At 44.4% G+C, this 19,193-nt stretch overlaps 1 protein-coding gene and 1 pseudogene across 1 annotated transcript in view; both read left to right on the top strand.

Moving 5' to 3' along the window:
* The window catches only part of LOC105938065 (ankyrin repeat and fibronectin type-III domain-containing protein 1), a 29,637-nt gene extending 16,720 nt beyond the window's left edge, over positions 1–12,917 (top strand). The window contains exons 6-19 of the mRNA XM_012879681.3: positions 894–991; positions 1,272–1,362; positions 1,939–2,046; positions 4,250–4,349; positions 4,673–4,802; positions 5,960–6,079; positions 6,316–6,425; positions 6,614–6,728; positions 6,834–7,000; positions 7,115–7,292; positions 8,287–8,449; positions 9,863–10,029; positions 10,192–10,396; positions 11,147–12,917. Of these exons, the coding sequence (XP_012735135.2) occupies positions 894–991; positions 1,272–1,362; positions 1,939–2,046; positions 4,250–4,349; positions 4,673–4,802; positions 5,960–6,079; positions 6,316–6,425; positions 6,614–6,728; positions 6,834–7,000; positions 7,115–7,292; positions 8,287–8,449; positions 9,863–10,029; positions 10,192–10,396; positions 11,147–11,853 (2,459 nt within the window). The 3' untranslated portion in view covers positions 11,854–12,917. The remainder of the gene's footprint in view (positions 1–893; positions 992–1,271; positions 1,363–1,938; positions 2,047–4,249; positions 4,350–4,672; positions 4,803–5,959; positions 6,080–6,315; positions 6,426–6,613; positions 6,729–6,833; positions 7,001–7,114; positions 7,293–8,286; positions 8,450–9,862; positions 10,030–10,191; positions 10,397–11,146) is intronic.
* Positions 12,918–17,276: 4,359 nt separating this feature from the next.
* Positions 17,277–19,122, top strand: LOC105938037 (annotated as a pseudogene).
* Positions 19,123–19,193: the final 71 nt, after the last annotated feature.

The raw sequence follows: 19,193 nt of genomic DNA, 5'->3' as shown, positions 1-19,193 counted from the left end.
ATGTGTTCTTTTTTTTGCATATTTTATCAAACTTGAAGATTTGACTAAGGCCCGTTATCTCAGCGTTGGACAGTGTTACCTTGGGGTGAATTTGCTGGGATGTCCACTCCTGGGAAAAGTAGTAACTGTCTTAAATGTTTACTGGTTGTGAGTAATGTGTCTTAATGTAGAATGATGAAGTTCAAATTAGTTGGAAACAGCCTTATGACTCTTCCCAGATTAATTAACAGCAGTGATTCTTGCTGATGTCTTTCTGCCTTGGCATTGAGTCAAAACACAGCTGTGTGTTCTGGAGGAGAAAATGGATAAAACTGCTTTTATAAAGGTGGCCACGCTTGCCGATGATCCAATTCACTGCATGTGGCTGCTACGTCTGGCTCCTAAATCCTGTGTTTGCAGCAAGGGTGAGCTGAGTGGCTAACCCGTTTTTAATAAATCGACACACAACGGAATCCGTTGTGTGCATTTGTATGAACTATGTTTGATTTAAATCCTTTTAGAACATGGAGAAGACCAGGTCAGTTGTACTATGTTCTTTATTTTGACCCCAATTGTATAAAACAGATGGATGGGTTGCGAAAGAGATAAAAATAATTTGGAATGTGACCAAAAACAGAAAAAAAAAAGCGTTTGATGGAGTCTTGTATCAGTTCAATAAAATCAGAATCCCACACATTGCCAAGCTGGCGAGGAGAAAAAAAAAAGCCTTTTATTCCTGCATCCAGAGTAGGCGTTACTTCTGCAGCTGCATTATATCCTTCTGCCAAGAGTAGATTAAGCCCATGTTCTTTGAACTGTAAATACTCAAGTCCTTTGTTCTTGCTTATTGGAGCTCTGAGCAAAAGCCAGAGAGAATTTTGTCAGTGAGACAGTTTTCCTTTTCTTCTCCGCAGTGGAGTGGAGCACCTCGGCCAGCTTCAAACGGATCCTGGGTACAGCCCAGGTTACAGAAACAAGGAATCCCTCCTATATCATAAACGGACTGACAGCAGTGAGTTAAGCAGCACGGACATACACCCACGAACACTGCTGACAAAAATACACATAGATATAATCATACAGTGCAAATGCAGCAAGTCTGGAGCCACACATGGGCTGAATTTATGGCTTATCGAGCCACGTTCCACAGGAGAACGCTCTCCCACAGCTTAATGCTTAACGAGATGAATTAATAATAGGAGAGCTTTTTGTCTTTTCTTTGTCTTGAGGTGGCTGATTCACGAGTTTAATGCACAGTGATAATTTGGCACTCTGGTGCTTCTCCAATACAGGGAGTGCATTACTATGCGAGAGCCAGTGCCTACAACGTGAAGGGATGGGGCCCGCCTCAGTGCTCCACCCCGGTCAGCGCTGCCCCCTCCAGTGAGTACGCGGAACTGCAGTACACGACCAAAAGTTCATCATCATTTCTGCATTTCTGTCCTTGGAGCAATGTTTTAAATTTTAGATTCAGCTGACTTCCGGCTTCACGTGAAACAAGTGAAGGTTGGCAGATTGTGTGAATTATTAAAACATGGAGCATCAGGGATGTCACTGTGAATCAACGGGCCTTGCAGCCATGCTCCCTTGAGTTTCAATCGGGCTCGCAATCTTCCCACCTTCTTGCTCACTTTACTAGCCTTTTCCTTTCCAGTTTATTCCTCCAGTAATGCTGCGCAGTGTTTTTTTTTTTTTTATTGGAGTACAAGTATTTGAAGTATTTAACAATGGCAATTAGATTCATTTCATTTGCATCCACCTTACGGCGAAGCTCAGAAGTGATCGACGAGGAAACTTTCAGAGACAGCATGCTGGTGTTTTGTCATGCAAGCACGCGCGCTTCCTTATCTTTCAGAGAAAGCAGCACTCAGGACTTGGCAGCAAAATAATTCTTGCCTTTTGAATGATTTTCCCCCTCCTAATTGCATGAAGGAGATGATTTGTTTCTTTCTTGTGCAGGCTGGAGAGAGTGCGTCGGTGTGAAGTCGCTGCTCAGAAACCACGAGAGCCTTGTGAGGAAACTGCTGGAAGATGCCAAAGAATCCCACTACAGAGGATTTTATATAGGTAACAATGGGCATTTAGCGATGTAAGTTCTTACAGCTGGCAAATGTATGTACTGCTGCTATGGGGGGAAAAAACATTATCGATACATCTACTGTTGGTAACTGCCTTGCAAAACTTAACTCCTTCACATTTTGGCACATTAGAACCAAGAACATTAATTAATTTTATTAGGTTTTCATGTGATTGAGCATCGCAAAGTGGGTAACACAGCGACTATCGGGAAAAAAGGTGCTCTTATGGCCTGCGTGCATAGCATCGTGTGGTGGAAAACTAACACTGCACATTAGCCTGAACAACATCGTCATCACAGAGATGCATGTTGATGGCAGCATCATGCTGTGGGGATATTTTTCTATAGTAACGGGCAGACAAGATGGTCAGAATTGGTGTGAAGATGGATGGAGTTAGACACAAGGCAATTGGACCGGGGTGACGCTTCCCATCTGGCCAGATGACTATCCTAAATGTACAGCTAGAGCTACAATGGAATAGTTTAGATAAAAGCATACCTGCGTGTTTAATGAGCCAGTCAAAGTCCAGACCTAAAGGCAACTGAAAATCTGTGGCAGGATCTGAGAATTATCTGACTAAGCTTTAGCTTTTTTTGCATAGAAAAACAGGCAGAACCTGAATCCTCTAAATGACATTGAGACACACGTCAAAATAACTCGAGGGCAGAGCCGAACAAAAATGACACGTCACAGATTTTTATTTGTAAATGGTAAAGGTTATTTGGACTGAACTTATATAGTGCTTTTCCAGTCATGTTGACCACCCAAAGTGCTGCTTTATTGCACAAAATTTAGTAGCAGGTTGTTTATGGTTGTAGCAGAACAAAAAGCAAAAAAAAAAAAAAAAAGGTTATGTCTATTGGATTATTTTGAAATACTTTTTTTGTTTGTTTGAGAACTAATGTTACACTGACCCTAACACCTAAATCAAAGTATTTTATTTTCAATTTCTTAAATAACTCAACGGGTACTAACCTCAAATTGCAATTCTTATGAAACCAAAAGAGTGGAGGAGCTTCTCCATTCATTACACATGATGCATTTGATGAATGGACAGAATAATGTTCTTTTAAATTGTGCTTTGACAAAACTAATGAGAACTAATTCCTTTATTTACAGCAATGGTGTCATTTATTCAACAAAGATGAGGCCAAAATTGAAATGTGGTGGAACAGGTGCTGCGCTAGGTTGCTAAATTGCTGTCTGTGTGGCCACCGCCTCTAAGAGCGGTTCGTAGCTCTGGAGCATTGAGGTGTGCGTTAACACAATGCCAAAGTGTTAAGAGATCAGCAATAACCTTAGAGGAGCAACTGTTGATGCCCGATCACCAGATTAACAAAATATAACCCGCTTATTTTCTAACAGACCACCACACTGGCAGTGAATCTTTTTCAAACGTTTTGTGCTCAGAAGCATCAGTGCTCCTGATAAATCTGTCCGATCCAGTAATCCGTTCTGTCTTGGTGGTCTTCAGCAAGCTGATGTCCAACAAGCATGAAATGCGCCGGTCGTCTTGACGCACTAATGTATCCCCGATGCGCTTTCCTCTTTAAGCAGTCATCAATTTGCCTCAGTTTGCATGTTAATCACTAAAGTTTGGGACAGGACGCTTAGAAAAAAAACCCAGAAAAACTAAACAGTTAGGACTTGTTGCCAGAAGAATATAGCAGCATGAATTAGGTCTGCAAAATGTTCTACGCAGCAGACATTTGCAGCACCATCTATGGAGAGACCCGAACGCAGCACATCAGAACCGACCCCTCACCCCGACTTTTAAAATCTAGGAACCAACTGCTGAAACTTTGCTTTAACCGCATCATACAAGCACTGAAGCAACGCTGTGAAGACCACTGGGTCAAATTTTTACCAACACAATATGAGAAACTGATCAAGTCACACAGAACCCGAATACTTGAAGGTATTTCTGTTTAAGGTTGTTCTACAAGCCATGAAGAGGTGGCGTGTACACGTCTGTTTCTCCTTAACAAAACATCATAAAGGTCACATATCTGTTAGAAATTCAGCATGTCAGTATCATATTTTGAGTTTGCCGAATGGTGTTTAGTCCAGTACGCTTCAGAATGATTTGACGGTGCAATAATCGGCCCCTGGTTAAACATCCATTGCCTTTGAGGCAGGTGAGTTTTGCAGGTTAAAAACAGATTTTCCTCCACTCTTGTCATGTTCGACAGACAGCTCGAAGTCGCCGAGCCCCAGCAAGCGTCTGTCGATGTCTCGGGGCATCAAACAACTTTTCCAGTCTGCCACCAAGTTTGTTCGTCTCCTACAAAGGTAGGTCCCGTCTGTTTGGCCTGTGCCGCCGCGGCCTGAGAGTAAGAAGACAGGGCAGCTAAATGGGATGGCATTAGATAGCACAGAGTGAAAAGAGCAATTCTCACATTAGGACTTCTGCACTGGAGCTTAAAGATAAGCAAAGAGAGATCACCTGAAAATATTAAGCTTCTGAAAAAGCCAAGCTTCTTAAGGCCTCGTTTTTCTAAAAATCATCAGAAAGCCACACAAACTGTCAATAACAGGGATTGAAAATTTCACCGCTCATTGATTTCCTTCGTTGTTCCTTTTAATGTGAGAGAAAATGTCCTCTGTATCACCAGGGGCGTGTACTTGGCCACTGTTTTCTACCACAAGGATAACATCCTGGTGACAGCTGAGGATCAGATCCCGCTGGTGGAGATCCAGTGCTGCTCCACCTCCATAATCCAAGACTTCCTGTGGTTTGCCAAGGTGAGCGGATCCATAAGCTCATGGGTGCAAAAGATCGCATTCATGGTGGATTGTCTCTGATCAACTAATGTCAAACATTGTACATGACAGGCTCAAAAATAAACAAACACCTCCAAAAATATTTGGCTTTATGTCTCACCTTGACCACAAGCGTTTTGGTGCCATCAACAAGCTGCTTGCGCTGTTCTGGTTGTAAATTTTAACTTTTTTTTTTTTGCAGAATTGGTAGAGCTCATTTAAACTGTTTGTTTTCGTGCACTGACCCTGACTTTAAAGTTCAGTCCACGACTTCTAAGCAGAGTTTGGGGTCCAGTCGGCGTCATTGTCCACAATGAGGTTTGTGAATGACACTGAATGAGCGCGCCCTGATCAACAACAGAAAATTTACCCCCTTCAAGTAAAATCCTTAGCTGCCCACATGGAAGAGTGAAAGTCTCGTGAAGAATGGGGAAGACAAGACAAAGATTGAGCTCGAAAAATTCAAGCCTAAGAACACTGTCCCAACTGTGAGCCATGGCGGTGGCAACATCATGGTTTGGGGCAGTTTTGCTATCAGTGGTACTGGTGCACTGCACAGAGTGGATAAAATCTTTAGCTAGATGGTTGAATCTGTGAGACTGTAAGGTGCTGCAGCAGGAGAGTGATCCCAAACACATCCAGACCGGTTTTGGAGCGGATAAATCCGGCTGACATATGGCTTCTAAAATAACGGTGACCTCAATGCTATTGAAAAAGTCTGGACTATGTTCAAAAGTCAGTGTGTGTCGGGAAACCAACTAATTTAAATGTGCTCCACCATTTCTGATAAAAAAAGTGGTGAAATATCCAGCAGGAATGTTGCTAGGAATGAGAGTGTTTGAGTATATTTGGGTATATGTATAAGTCTGACGGTGAATCCAAACGTGTGCCCCCATTCATTGTTGACTAAAACCCTAATGTTGTATGTTCTAATGTCAGTCCACCTTGTCAGAAAACTGTTCAAAAAAGCCAATAAAAGGCCGAAATCAATACAACCTTAATGCCCAGGATGACCGGATGTAAACCTCTGAAGGAACTGTGTTACTGACATTGCAGTTTTTTTGCATCTTGAATGTCTAAAAACCATTTTTTTCGTTAATGCGCTGCAGCTTAAACCTCCCTTTGTCCCTCTGTCGTAGTTGTCGTGCGCATGGCAGCAGGTGCCCTGGCTTCAGCAGGGCCTGTCTTCTGCTCACTCCTCTCCCTCCTCCCTCCTCCAGAACAGGCACAACATCTTAAGAGCCGTTTCTCAGCTGCAGGTAGGAAGCTAAGCCTCTTATTCTCCAGATAAGAACCGCCATGTTGGTTTAATTGCGATTTTAATTACCTCCCGATATCTCCTCCTACCCCTGCCTCCCCGGTCTCCTTCTTGCCAAGCTCATTCACTCTGCACACAAACACGGCTTTAATGCATTAATCCGTAACATCCTAAAAAAAACGTTTTTTCCTGTCTCGTGGGTTTTGTTTTTACCTTTCCTCTTGTGTGTGCTGTCAGTCTTCTCTAGGAACAATGGATTTGGGCCAGGTGTACTATGAACCACTGAAAGACAGGCAGGGCAACGTGCTGATAGTGACGCTGAGGGAGTTCCCCAATCCTCCATCCGGGTGAGGAGAACCTTTTCTCATAAAAAGCAAAATATTTGACTCAACAAAGATGTCCGATTTTTTTTCTCACTCTGCTTGCTATGTATATATACAATTATATGTTTTGCTTCTTAAAGAAGATAATTACCCAAGTTATCACTTTTGCTGAAGAATCACGTTTTTATCTGTTTCTTATTTGTCTATCTCAGCCCCCCTGAACCCCCATTTCACTGGATGCCTCTGGACCGGCTGGAGAAGAATCGCAGCAGAACTCCGCTGCTGCCTGAGCCCACCGCCATGGACACGCTCTACGAGCAGCTGAAGGTGAGCTGGTGTTAGGCTAGACGAGAGACGAGCAGCGTTACATTACAGCCCAGCCTCGCTATGGCTAACCTGATCTAAAGTCAAACGTGTCCCTCTGCGTTCCAGGGCAAACTGTCCTTCCACAGGCACAGCATTCAGTGGGCCCAGCCCGGTCTGTACGTGGGAATCCTAAAGCTGTGCAGCTCGGTGGACCAGATCAGGGTCCTGGTGCCTCAGAAGCTGCCCAACCTCCTCTGCCACACGCGGGTCCGACACAATCCCCACGTGACCAGGTAACCCTGTTAGACAGAGGGACGTCCCGTTGAAGTTCACAGCGAAACGTTGCTCAGAAGTTATATAAACATGCTTTTCTGTTTTTTTTTTACTGCTTTGTCACCGGGCCACAGGGAGGAGTGGACTTGGCTGCAGAATCATGTTTACACAGCACACAGCGGCACCGCTCAGAACTTGCTGAGCGCTGAGGACGAGAGCTCGATGGAGAGCAGCGGTGTGGTGGACTTCGTCAGGTCTCTGAGAGCCGCGGTCACACATCTCCTGACAAAGCTCAACATCCCCCTCTACAGGGTAAAAATCCGTCTCAACGCATCACAGTGCCTTGCAGCTGCATCCATTCCTGTTGAACTGTTTTAGATTAGCCAAGTTAATGTATATTCATGAGATTTTATTTACTAGATCAACACAGAGTGCTGCATAGGTCAATAATCAACTTTTTGGGTGGTGTCTTTATCGACTTCACACATCCAGAGACTGACAATTTTTTTGCATACGTCTTTGCAAAATAGATCAAATTAGGTGAGGTTGGATGGAGAGCATCTGTCAAGTCTTGCCACAGATTCTCAATTGGATTTAAATCTGGACTTTGACTAGGCCATCATTTTTACTCTACCTCTGGCTGTTTGGTTAGGGCGATCCAGAAGGAAGTTAAACCTCCTGCTCAGGCTCAGCTCCATCCATCTTCCCATTAGTTCCGACCAAATTTCCTGTCCCTGTTTGAGAAACACATCCCCATAGCATGATACCGCCACCGCCATGTTTCACCATGTGGTCACGGTGCTAAGCTAAGTCAGTTTTCCCCCACAGATGGCTTACATGTTGGCTAAAATGCTCACGTCTGGTCAGTCCTATCTAACCCCAGCTTGTAACAAACTCTAAATTAGACTTCTTTCAACTTTCTCCTTTTAAATATTGTAAAAATAGTCAGTTTGTTTGCTGTGATCGTGTGTCTTCATGATGCTGTTTGTTAAATCGCTCTCTGAAGAAAAAAAACAAACTTTTTGGCCATGACAGAAAACCTGTATTTATGCTTACAACAAATGGACTCTATTACTTATGACCTTTACAGACACCTGGCTGTGCTATATTTATTTAGGGGTAACAAGGAAAGAAATTCATGCCAGAGATAGTTGAAAAACAGCTAGATTTTTCTGTCGCTACAAAGTTACACATATTTATCAGGGCGCTTGTCTATTGCAGTAATTTACCATAAGGATTGTGGTTGTAGTTCTTGTTAATAAAAGGCACATTTTAACTACTGCATGTACCACTGTGTCTGCGCCAGGCCTACCAGTATGGCGTGTACACACGGGAGCTGCTGCAGTTTGGTGGGAAGGTCTCCATGCTGCTGCTTCTGCCTCCCAGTGAGGACTTCAGCTCCAGTTACTGGCCTCTGGTGGGGACCAAAGAGCCCGGCCTCACCATGCCTCTGCAGATCTTTGAGCTGGGTGAGTGGAAAGCCATCATTAGGCCAGATCTGACAAGAATGATGTTTTTCGCTAACCTGACAACAGCCAGATGCATGTATCACTCCGCCTAGCTTCACTCACATACATCTGGGACCTCTCCATAGCAATTGCCTTTACTGAAGGCTGGGCCTTATCAAAACTCCTTGCATATGATTGGATAAGCCACTTGTCTGTCATCTTTATCGACGTGCTATTTCAACCAGTCACACCGAAGCTAACCCGTGACGCTGATGAGACCGACGCAGGAAAAAAACCTTTTTTTTTTTTATGTGTTTGCGGCTCTAGTGCAGGGTTTCCCGCAGCGCTATCTTGGCGAGGCGGCCGCGGAAAACGTGTCCCCCCCCCCCCCCCGCTCCGCGAGCCGGTCCGCGGAAAACATGTCGTCCACCCCCCCCCGCTCCGCGAGCCGGTCCGCGGAAAACGTGCGGTCCACCCCCCCACCCCACCCCCCGCTCCGCGAGTCGGTCCGCCTCGCATAAGCAAATTCCTGCGGGAAACACTGTAGTGGCACACCTTTTATTGACAGTGAGCTGACAGGAACAGGGGGGAAGACAGGCGGCAAAGCGCCGAGTCGATCCCGGGCCGACCGCGTTGAGGACTAAAGGCCTCCTAATATGGTTCGCGCTAACCGCTCCGGGGCGCGTACGCGGACGCGCAACGCGTACGCGCCCCGGAAAACAAAACTTGCCAAATCTGGTCGGGAGAAGGGCGAAAACATGGTTTCCACCAACAAAAGCCTTCAGAGGCGTTCTCTGATGTTCTTTTAATGAAACAATATCAGATAGATTGGACAACACGGAAGAAATAGCAGCATCAATGCTAACGCTTGCTTCCTCGATGCGAGCCGCCATTGTTGTTGGAATCTCACGGTGGCTTCTCCACTACGTCACATCCATGAAACACCCGCCCTGCGTCCTGATTGGCCAGACCAAAAATTTGGTTGGGGAAATCACTTTCAATGAGCCGTGTCCCAGATGTATGTGAGTGGAGCTAGGCGGAGCGATACATGCAGCTGGCTGTTGTCAGGTTAGTTTTTCGCACAAGTGAGGCGGGAACACAAGTGGATGGTTTCTTGAATAAAGCGGGACTCATGTGGACCTATGAAAGAAACCTTGCAAGAATAGCATTGTGTTCTCTGAGAACATGTGTTACTGCATAATGATAAACGTATAGCAGTCATTATTTTGGGGGTTGTGTTCCTTTACGATTGACATCTGTCATTTTCTAAGGAAGTAAAGAACAAATAAATTTGCAGTTCTGCTAACTTTAGACAAAGTATCTGATTATTGATGTTTTCAGGTAAAATAAAGTGTATTAATGAGCTCTGAAGCAGACCGTGTTTGCTCTGAGGTATTCATTTGTCTGCTGTCTCCTCTGTGGCTCGTCAACCAGTTCACTTCTGGATCTACGAGCGGGACTTCCTGTGTCAGTACTGCCAGGCCTGGGTGAGGCTGGAGCTGGACACTCATCTGGCCCAGCAGGCGCTGCGTGAGGCGCTGGACACCAAGGAGGTGCAGGAAGCCCGGGAGCGCCTCAACAACATCACTGACCTTTCTCGTGTAAGAGCCTCAAAACAGCTCCCCCCCCTCCAGTTGGAATAAAAGCTAAAAAAGTGTTTTTGTGAATCTTTTCTTACATATCTCTGTTGATTGATGAAAACGTAATAAAGGAATTTAACACCCTAGATGTCAGTAAAATTGATTAAAAATATGTTTCTTTAGCGTTTGGAGATGGTGTGGAGGGACGCCCGATGGATTATGGACTGTCTGCAGTGTGTCCGCTCCAAGCAGTGGGTGGGAGCAGTGCCTTTGGGCCTGGTGATGGGTGGGGACCCCCCACCATGTCCGGATGGTGAAGAAGAGGAAGACAGCTTGACCGCCAGGTTGAAATGGCCCAGCCGGTTGCAAACACAAAGATCTATAGCAGGTAGTGGAGCATTATGGGTGGTTATCACATCTCATTTAATTTAAAACAGTTCTATTTTAAGGATTTAAAAGTGTTGCACAAGGTAAACGGCACAGATGGTCTGTATTAGAGCTTATAATAAAACATCTTTATCCTAAACTACCCTTTGACATGAGCTGAGGCTGTTGGTTTGACTAACCAGGAAGATGAATTAAAATGTCAGTATTATTAGCATGTGAACGCTGTTCCACCAGAGACCATCTGACAGCTAATCAGTCTTTTTCCTCAAATCTCCCCTCTGTAACCGCGTTTATTTATAGTTAGATATTTTTCTTTAAAAAGCTCAGAGTAAATGTGACGGGACAGATGTCAGAACCCATGAAACCTGTAAAATGTGACCATGCATAACCCTGAGCGTTTCTCTCCTAACCTGCACATCACCTGGACGTTATTCATATCTCCTGACCTATTAATATTTTTTTCATTACTGCCAAAAACCGCTGAAGCGTAAAATTGTGCGGTGGAAACAAAATGACACGGTTCTCAAAGTCTTCCTTATCTAATGTGGTAACTTTAGGGATTTTATTTGAGGGCATCAGGATAAAGAGGACTGGCCACAATACTCAGGTTTTTCTTTGTTAAAAAATGTCTTAATCTACGCATCCTTTCCCTCCACTATTCATCCACTGCTTTGTTGATTGTCGTGATCCCATTAAGTCTCAAGACTTGGTCCCTTTTTAACTTTTTTCTCATTTTTGCTTCCTTTTTCAGGAGGTTCTGTCAGTGCGCCCTTAGCGGGTAGCGCCGCGATCTCCACTCCAGAAGGGATCACAGCTGTCCCCAAGGATGCAGCGCTCATGTTGATGGAAGGCGTTGTGAAAGGAGGTTACCCCGTTGACATCAGCCTTCAGTCGACAGCGGACCTGACCGGCATCGGCCTGCCAGAGGGCGGATACGCCGGTGCTTTGACAGAGTCTGGACTAAACCCTGCTGCTGTGGAACAGCTGGAGGCCACGGTGTTGGAGACAATGGACTTTACCCCCAGCATCACGGACGTCCTCCGGCCGATGGAGATGGCGGAGCTGGTGGACATCTTGCCGGCGCTGAGTCTCATTGAGGAGGAGAACCCCACCGCTCCATTCACGCCATCTGTAATGGACATGCTGGAGAACTTTGGACTTGGAATCGGGGAGGAAAACACCCATTTTATTTTTGAGGGCCCAAGCTTGCTGAGTGAGGCCGGGGGGCAGTCGGAGACAAACAGCGTGAGCGAGATGCTCTGTAAGGGTATTATATCAAACGGAGAGGAAGTAACACCCTCTTGTACTGATCTAAATGCTTCAGAAAGCAACCGGCCTGTTCCGGGGCACGACTTTCCTCGAGACAATGCTCAGACCAAGGAGGTTCCCAGCAGGGGAGCATCTCTTCCAGCGAGAAGCCAAGTAGAATGGGAGAGACCCTCCACTAGTTCCTCCTGATATCAAACTCTGTCTCTATCGAATCTCTGTCACACTCCAGCTCTCAATGAAGGAATGAAGTCCCATTTGAGCTTTTTTTTTTTGATCACTGTATTTATTAATAGCAGAAAATGAGATGAGGATGTCTTGTAAGATATAGGTACAGTGCAGCCTCATCTGCGATGTTGCTCCCAGTTTGATGACTATAAATGTAAAGCTAGACCTGTTTTTGCACATTTCTAATCCTTTCATGTCTTCTTTTCTAGCATGTAGACTTGTGCTCGTAGGTTTACATTCTGAATATGAAAATAATACCAAACCTTTACGCTTGCTTGGTGGTTGACGCCGTCGTTTGGTACCAAGCATTTGTGTTTGCTCTTTTTAAATCATAAGGACAGCCGAAACTACCTGAGAGACCCTCTCACTTTACATGACCTACATAGCTGTTGTCCCCGTCTGCCTCAATGGAACCAGCACCAGCGAGGGTGTCTGCCCCTCAACCATGCAGCCCTTCTTCCTCAAATACCTCCATATTGTGCATCTGGAAACAATGCGCCTTATATGTCAAGTGAAGAAATCTGTGGGTTTTTTTTTTGCATCTTGAACAACTCTTCTGGAAGATGTGGTCGAAGCTGTCGTTGGTCTAGCATTTCCAAATTGATCCCTCATTTTTCCAGTACTTAATTAGAATCTGAACACTGCTGATTGTCCTTCCGAATTCCTCGGATGTCTTTTGGTGTCCCTTTTCTGTTTTATGAAGTTCGCCTACCTTCTAACAGATCCCTCGATGAGGATGTTGCTTTCCCTCGTGGTTCTTGAATGACTAAGTGCATCATTGGGTGAAACCACAGGTGACAGAAATGGTTATTCCTGTTCTGCCAAGGTATGTTAACGTTTGAGCACAACTTTAGTTTACTAAACCTGTATTTCAAATGTAAAAGTGATAATGATAAGCTAGAGTGGTAGAAATGACTTGGGTATTGCTTGCTCACTACAGGACACAGCCCCTTTGGTGCTCGTCTGAGCTGTAACAAACTCTTTCAAATCAGTCAAATAAAAGTGCTTCCCTTGGAGTTTAAAAGCAAGCATCCTTCTGGTATTACTGATTGGTGGTTCAATTCATTAAAAACGAGAAATCTTATTATGTTTCCTCTGGTATTTAATGATCAGTTAGCTTTAATCAGACTCTGAGGTTCATCAAGCGAAACTGTGTACACCCGGGGATATTCAGTCGACTTAAGCTGTGTAACTGCATCAGTAATGGTTCAAAAACTACAGAGATTCTACAGAGATTCAGAATGAAGCCATGCAGGATATGGGCATCCAGTAATTGTAGGTTATTGTGCTGTAGCTGATCTCCATGTATTTAATTAGCTCTTAGTCTTAGCCATTACCATGTGGAGAATTTGCAATGCAAGTCTGACCAGAAAAAGGCACCCCCCAGACAGCACTGGTCACAGACCATGAGGGATGTTCAAGTCCATCAAAGTAAAGTGGTCCTTTTGAATTTCAGGCTGAGAAAGCACGGGAAGCCCCCCAACTTGTATGGAAGAGGGAAGCTGCTGTGTGAAGTAAAGCAACACAGACTATATTTGGGCTTACATCAATATTCAATGTTGCTCTGGAATGCCACTCCTTGAGAACGATCTGGATGTTGTTGTTGTTTTTTTTGACTGGGGTGCCCAGGGGGAACAGCCTGATATGAAGGAGAATTCCCACAAGCCCAAGGCTCATCTGTGTTGGGGGTTTCTGTGGTGAGAAAAAACGTTGTCTGTTCGAGGTGCCACAAGAACAAGTTCCATATTCTGCTGCACCAAACAGGAGTCCAGAATAGGAGATCTTTCTGGATTCCCAGGATGCTGCCCTAGAAGGGGTACTATTATTATTATTATTATTATTATTATTATTATTATTATTATTATTATTATTATTATTATTATTATTATTATTATTATTACAGTCCTTAAGGTCTGGTGTACTGCACCTTTTAATCTACTTTATGTGCCTTTGTTTCAACACCCCTGAGTCAAATAATTAGTAACCATTTTGTTTTATTCAAATCAATTCAATTCAATTTTATTTATATAGCGCCAATTCATGAAGCATGTAATCTCAAACCACTATACAAAGTCAAATTCAATCAGATTATACAGATTGGGTCAGATTATGCAGATTGGTAAAAAAAAAATGCCTATATAAGGAAACCAGTTGATTGCATCAAAGTCCCGACAAGCAGCATTCCCTCCTGGAGAAGCGTAGAGCTACAGGGAGAGTCGTCTGCATTGTCCATGGCTTTGCAGCAATCCCTCATCCTGAGCAAGCATGAAGCGACAGTGGAAAGAAAAACTACCCATTAACGGGAAGGAAAACCTCCAGAACCAGGCTCAGTATGAACGGTCATCTGCCTCGACCGACTGGGGTTACAGAAGACAGAGCAGAGACACAACAAGAGAGACAAAAAAGCACAGAAGCACACATTGATCCAGTAATCTGTTCTACTTTAGATGGTAATAGCAGGAGATCTGTCTTCTCTGGATGATGTCACAGCTAACAGAACGCCAGACCAGGTGTACCTACTATGAAGAAAAAAGAGAGAGAGCAAAAAGTTAAAAGCTAAAATGACGACAAGCAATGCAAACTGGAGAACAGTAGAACTCAGCAGAGTGAAAAAAATAGGCCCTGATGTCCTCCAGTAGCCTAAGCCTATAGCAGCATAACTATAGAGATAGCTCAGGGTAAGATGAGCCACTCTAACTATAAGTTTTTTCAAAAAGGAAAGTTTTAAGCCTAGTCTTAAAAGTAGACAGGGTGTCTGCCTCACGGACCAAAACTGGGAGTTGGTTCCACAGGAGAGGAGCCTGATAGCTAATGGATCTGCCTCCCATTCTACTTTTAGAGACTCTAGGAACCACCAGCAGACCTGCAGTCTGAGAGCAAAGTGCTCTGTTAGGAACATACGGGGTAATCAGAGCTCTGATATATGATGGAGCTTGATTATTAAGGGCTTTATACGTTAGAAGAAGAATTTTAAATTCTATTCTTGATTTAACAGGAAGCCAATGAAGGGAAGCCAAAACAGGAGAAATATGATCCCTCTTGTTGATTTTCATCAGAACTCTTGCTGCAGAATTTTGGATCAGCTGAAGACTTTGAACTGCATTTTGTGGACTTCCTGAAAGTAAAGAATTACAATAGTCCAGCCTTGAAGTAACAAATGCATGGACTAGTTTTTCAGCGTCACCCCTGGACAGAATGTTTTTAATTTTGGCAATATTCCAGAAGTGAAAATGAAACTCTGGAAACCTGTTTAATATGAGATTTAAATGACATGTCTTGGTCAAAAATAACACCAAGATTTTTTACTTTATTACCACAGGCCAAATTAAGTGATTGATTAATAAGTTTATTTTTTGAGGACTCTGGTCCAAAGATAACAACCTCTGTCTTGTCAGAATTTAAATGCAGGAAATTTAAAGTCATCCAGCTTTTGATGTCATCAAGACAAGAGTGCGGTTGAAGTAATTGATTGGATTCATCAGGATTTATGGATAAATATAGCTGAGTGTCATCAGCATAACCGTGGAAATTAATCCCATGCTGTCTGATAATTTTACGAGATTAGACAGTAAATATTCATCTTTGGGGGTTTTTAACTTCTCAACCCTGCCCTGTTACTCTCTTTTTTTTCCCCATTGATTTTTAGTTTTAACACTTTATCACCAAGTCACCGCTTAAATGCGTACAGGACTAACCTTGGGAGCTGAGATCACCCCAGGGGTCACCGTTGGTGATGAAACACCGTTATACAGGACTGTCTCAGAAAATTTGAATATTGTGATAAAGTTCTTTATTTTCTGTAATGCAATTAAAAAACATGAAATGTCATACATTCTGGATTCATTACAAATCAACTGAAATATCGCAAGCCTTTTATTGTTTTAATATCGCTGATTATGGCGTACAGCTGAAGAAAACTCAAAAGTCCTATCTCAAAATATTAGAATATTTCCTCAGACCAAGTAAAAAAAATAATTATAACAGCAAAACAAAATCAAACATTTGAAAATGTCCATTAATGCACTCAGTACTTGGTTGGGAATCCTTTTGCACAGATTACTGCATCAATGCGGCGTGGCATGGAGGCAATCAGCCTGTGGCATTGCTGAGGTGTTATGGATGCCCAGGATGCTTCAATAGCGGCCTTTAGCTCATTTGCATTGTTGGGTCTGGTGTCTTTCAGCTTCTTCTTCACAATACCCCACAAATTCTCTATGGGGTTCAGGTCAGGGCAATTGGCAGGCCAATCAAGGACAGTAATGCCATGGTCAGTACACCAGTTACTGGTGGTTTTGGCACTGTGGGCAGGTGCCAGATCATGCTGGAAAATGAAATCTCCATCTCCATCTCCATAGAGCTTTTCAGCAGATGGAAGCATGTAGTGCTCTGAAATCTCTTGGTACACAGCTGCATTTACTCTGGACTTGATGAAACACAGTGGACCAACACCAGCAGCTGACATGGCTCCCCAAACCATCGTTGACTGTGGGAACTTCACACTGGATTTCAAGCAACTTGGATTTTGCGCCCCTCCAGCCTTTCTCCAGACTCTGGAACCTTGACTACCAAATTACATACAAAACTTGCTTTCGTCTGAAAAGAGGACTTTGGACCACTCTGCAACTGTCCAGTGCTTCTTTTCCATAGCCCAAGTCAGACGCTTCTTCCGTTGTCTTGAGTTCAGAAGTGGCTTGACCATGGGAATACGGCTATTGTAGCCCATTTCCCGGACACGTCTGTGAACAGCCTGCTCTTTGAGAAATTTATTTTTGTCTTACCCTCCTGATGGAGGGTGTCAATGATGGTCTTCAGATCAGCAGTATTCCCCATACTTGTGATTTAGTTTACTGAACCAAGCTGAGTGTTTTTCAACGCTCAAGAAACCCTTGCAGGTGTTTCGAGTTAATTAGACGATTCAAGTAATTAGTTGAATAGCCTACTAGTATACTTTTTCACGATATTCTAATTTTCTGAGACAGTCCTGTATAGTCAAGACCTTTGTAAAGAACTACACATAGATGTGTAGTTCTTTACAAAAGGTATTGAGATTGCTTTCTTTTAACTATTTCCCAAATGGGTCAGACTTTATTATAATCTTTAAAAATTGCCGCAGTCGTCTAAAGTTGTTTCAATGATGTGCGCATGGATCCTATCTGGAGGCCTCCGACCGTGGGCAGTTACTGCCCCCTAGTGGTAGTGTACGCAAACTACAAAGTACCTTTAAATGTATACAAATTATTTTAAATATTGTATTTCAAAGTACTTTTCGGTCATTTTAATACACATTTGCTTCACTGTAATAGCAATTTCCACAGGTAGGAAGCTTAAGCATGTTGGTGCTTAAAATAACTTCCCATCAGTTCAATATGCGCGTCAGAAAGGATCTCCGCTTTGCTCCTCCTGCAGCTGCGCTCTGACGCTGGTAATGTAATAATTTTCCATCTCTAAGAGGACATCGGAGTCGCAGCAAGAAAACACAGGAATGTGGAGGTGTCCTTTATCATCTGAATAATCACCGCAGCCAAGGCTTTGTTGCGCTTTCCTGACAAGGATGTCATCTGAAAACGCTGCGTCACTGGAAGGTATGTACATGTCCCGGTCTTTACTGCACCAGGCCAGTGCCTTGCTGTAGCCTACTGGAAGTTTGGCTCAGACCGACATCCTCACATTTGATCCAGCTACGAAATATGATTAATGCAGTTTAATTCATTAACCATTTCAACCAGGATTGTTCCGTCTGTCCGTTCAGTCATCTTTAGGCATTTTATTGGGGGTGCCAAACTAATTAGCAATGCTAAATTGATAGAAAGCTCTAAAATAATTTGCAAATATAGCTAAATATATTGCCAGATTTTTCAAAATTTTCAATATTGCTCTATGAAAATTTAGTAAATGACCTTAATTTGCTCCCTACTTCCATCTGTTAAACCTTTTATAGTGGCTTTTGAATTGCAGCCCAGTGTAGTGGCCACTATTTTAGAAAGGGTCAATAGCTTGTCTGTTCCTTTCTTTTTCAGTCAGCCAGCCATCCCTCTTATCGAAGTCTGAACCTCTGAGGATTGTTCTGCTGGGTAGGACTGGGACAGGTAGAAGCTCCGCAGGAAACACCATCCTGGGTAGACCAGCCTTCTGGGTCGAGCTGTCCCCCGCTTCTGTAACCTCAAGGTGCAGGAGGCAGACCGGGACGGCACACGGTCGGAGTGTCTCGGTGATCGACACCCCGGGGTTCTTCCACACAAACCTGTCTCCGCAGGACGTCATGGCCGAGGTGGGTCGGAGTGTTGGTTTGTACTCTCCGGGACCCCACGTGTTCCTGGTGACCCTGCAGCTTGGCGGCCGGTACACCCAGGAGGAGAGGGAGACCTTGGAGGGGATCAGGGTGGTGTTTGGGCCTGAGGTATCCAGGTTCACCGCGGTCCTCTTCACCTGGGGGGACCAGCTGCGGGGCAAGTGCGTCGAGTCCTTCCTGGAGGAGAGCCCAGAGCTGTGCCGAGTTTGTCGGCCACTGCCACGGGGGCTATCACGTCTTTGACAACAGCGGGCGGGAAGAGGCGCCGGGGCGCTCGGAGCAAGTCGTTCAACTTCTGAAGAAGATCGATGAGATGGTTTCAAGCAACCAAGGCGGCTGCTACAGCAGTGTGATGTACAAGGAGGCCGAGAGCGCCATAAGGGAGGCGCGGCAGAAGATCCTGGCGGGACAAGGACCCAACCTTCAGGCTTCTCTCGGCGAGAGCGGAGGAGAGGGCGAGAACGCCGCGGCCTCGGAGAGAACGAGGAAGGAGGAAGAAGAGGCCAGGAAGAGAGACGAGAGGCTTTTCTGGTGCGAGCTCATGTCCGCACTGGGCAGGGGCGCCGCAGAGGGGGCGGGCATCATGGGCAAGGACAAAAGCAAGCCGGTTAAGAAGGCCAAGGTGGTGGAGAAGGCGATGGGTATGGCAGTGTCGCCCCTCTCCATCAAATCAGCTGCAAAGGTGCTGGAAGGAGCGGTGAAAGAAGGAAGCAAGGTGCTGCAGAAACACAGAAAGACTCTGCTGCACTGACAGAGTCACCGGCTACACGTTTGGGTCTCTGAGCCAAGATGGATGACCTTTATTACGGAGAGATGATGAGCGAGAGGGAAACTCCCAGCATCTGTCCGCGGATCACATCAGTGGATCACCTCTAAGAGCACTGCAAGACTGTGAAATAACGTGTTTCAGTTCGCACTAAAAGAAAAAAAAAAAAAAAAAAAAAGACATAACTAGATCTTTGAGGAAAGAGAATTCATCGTGTACTAAAGAAAACACATGTGGATTTCTGATTTC

The sequence above is a fragment of the Fundulus heteroclitus genome, chromosome 16 (genome assembly GCF_011125445.2).
Source record: "Fundulus heteroclitus isolate FHET01 chromosome 16, MU-UCD_Fhet_4.1, whole genome shotgun sequence".
NCBI classification, from domain to species: Eukaryota; Metazoa; Chordata; class Actinopteri; order Cyprinodontiformes; family Fundulidae; genus Fundulus; species Fundulus heteroclitus.
This window is presented reverse-complemented; position numbering and strand designations above follow the sequence as displayed.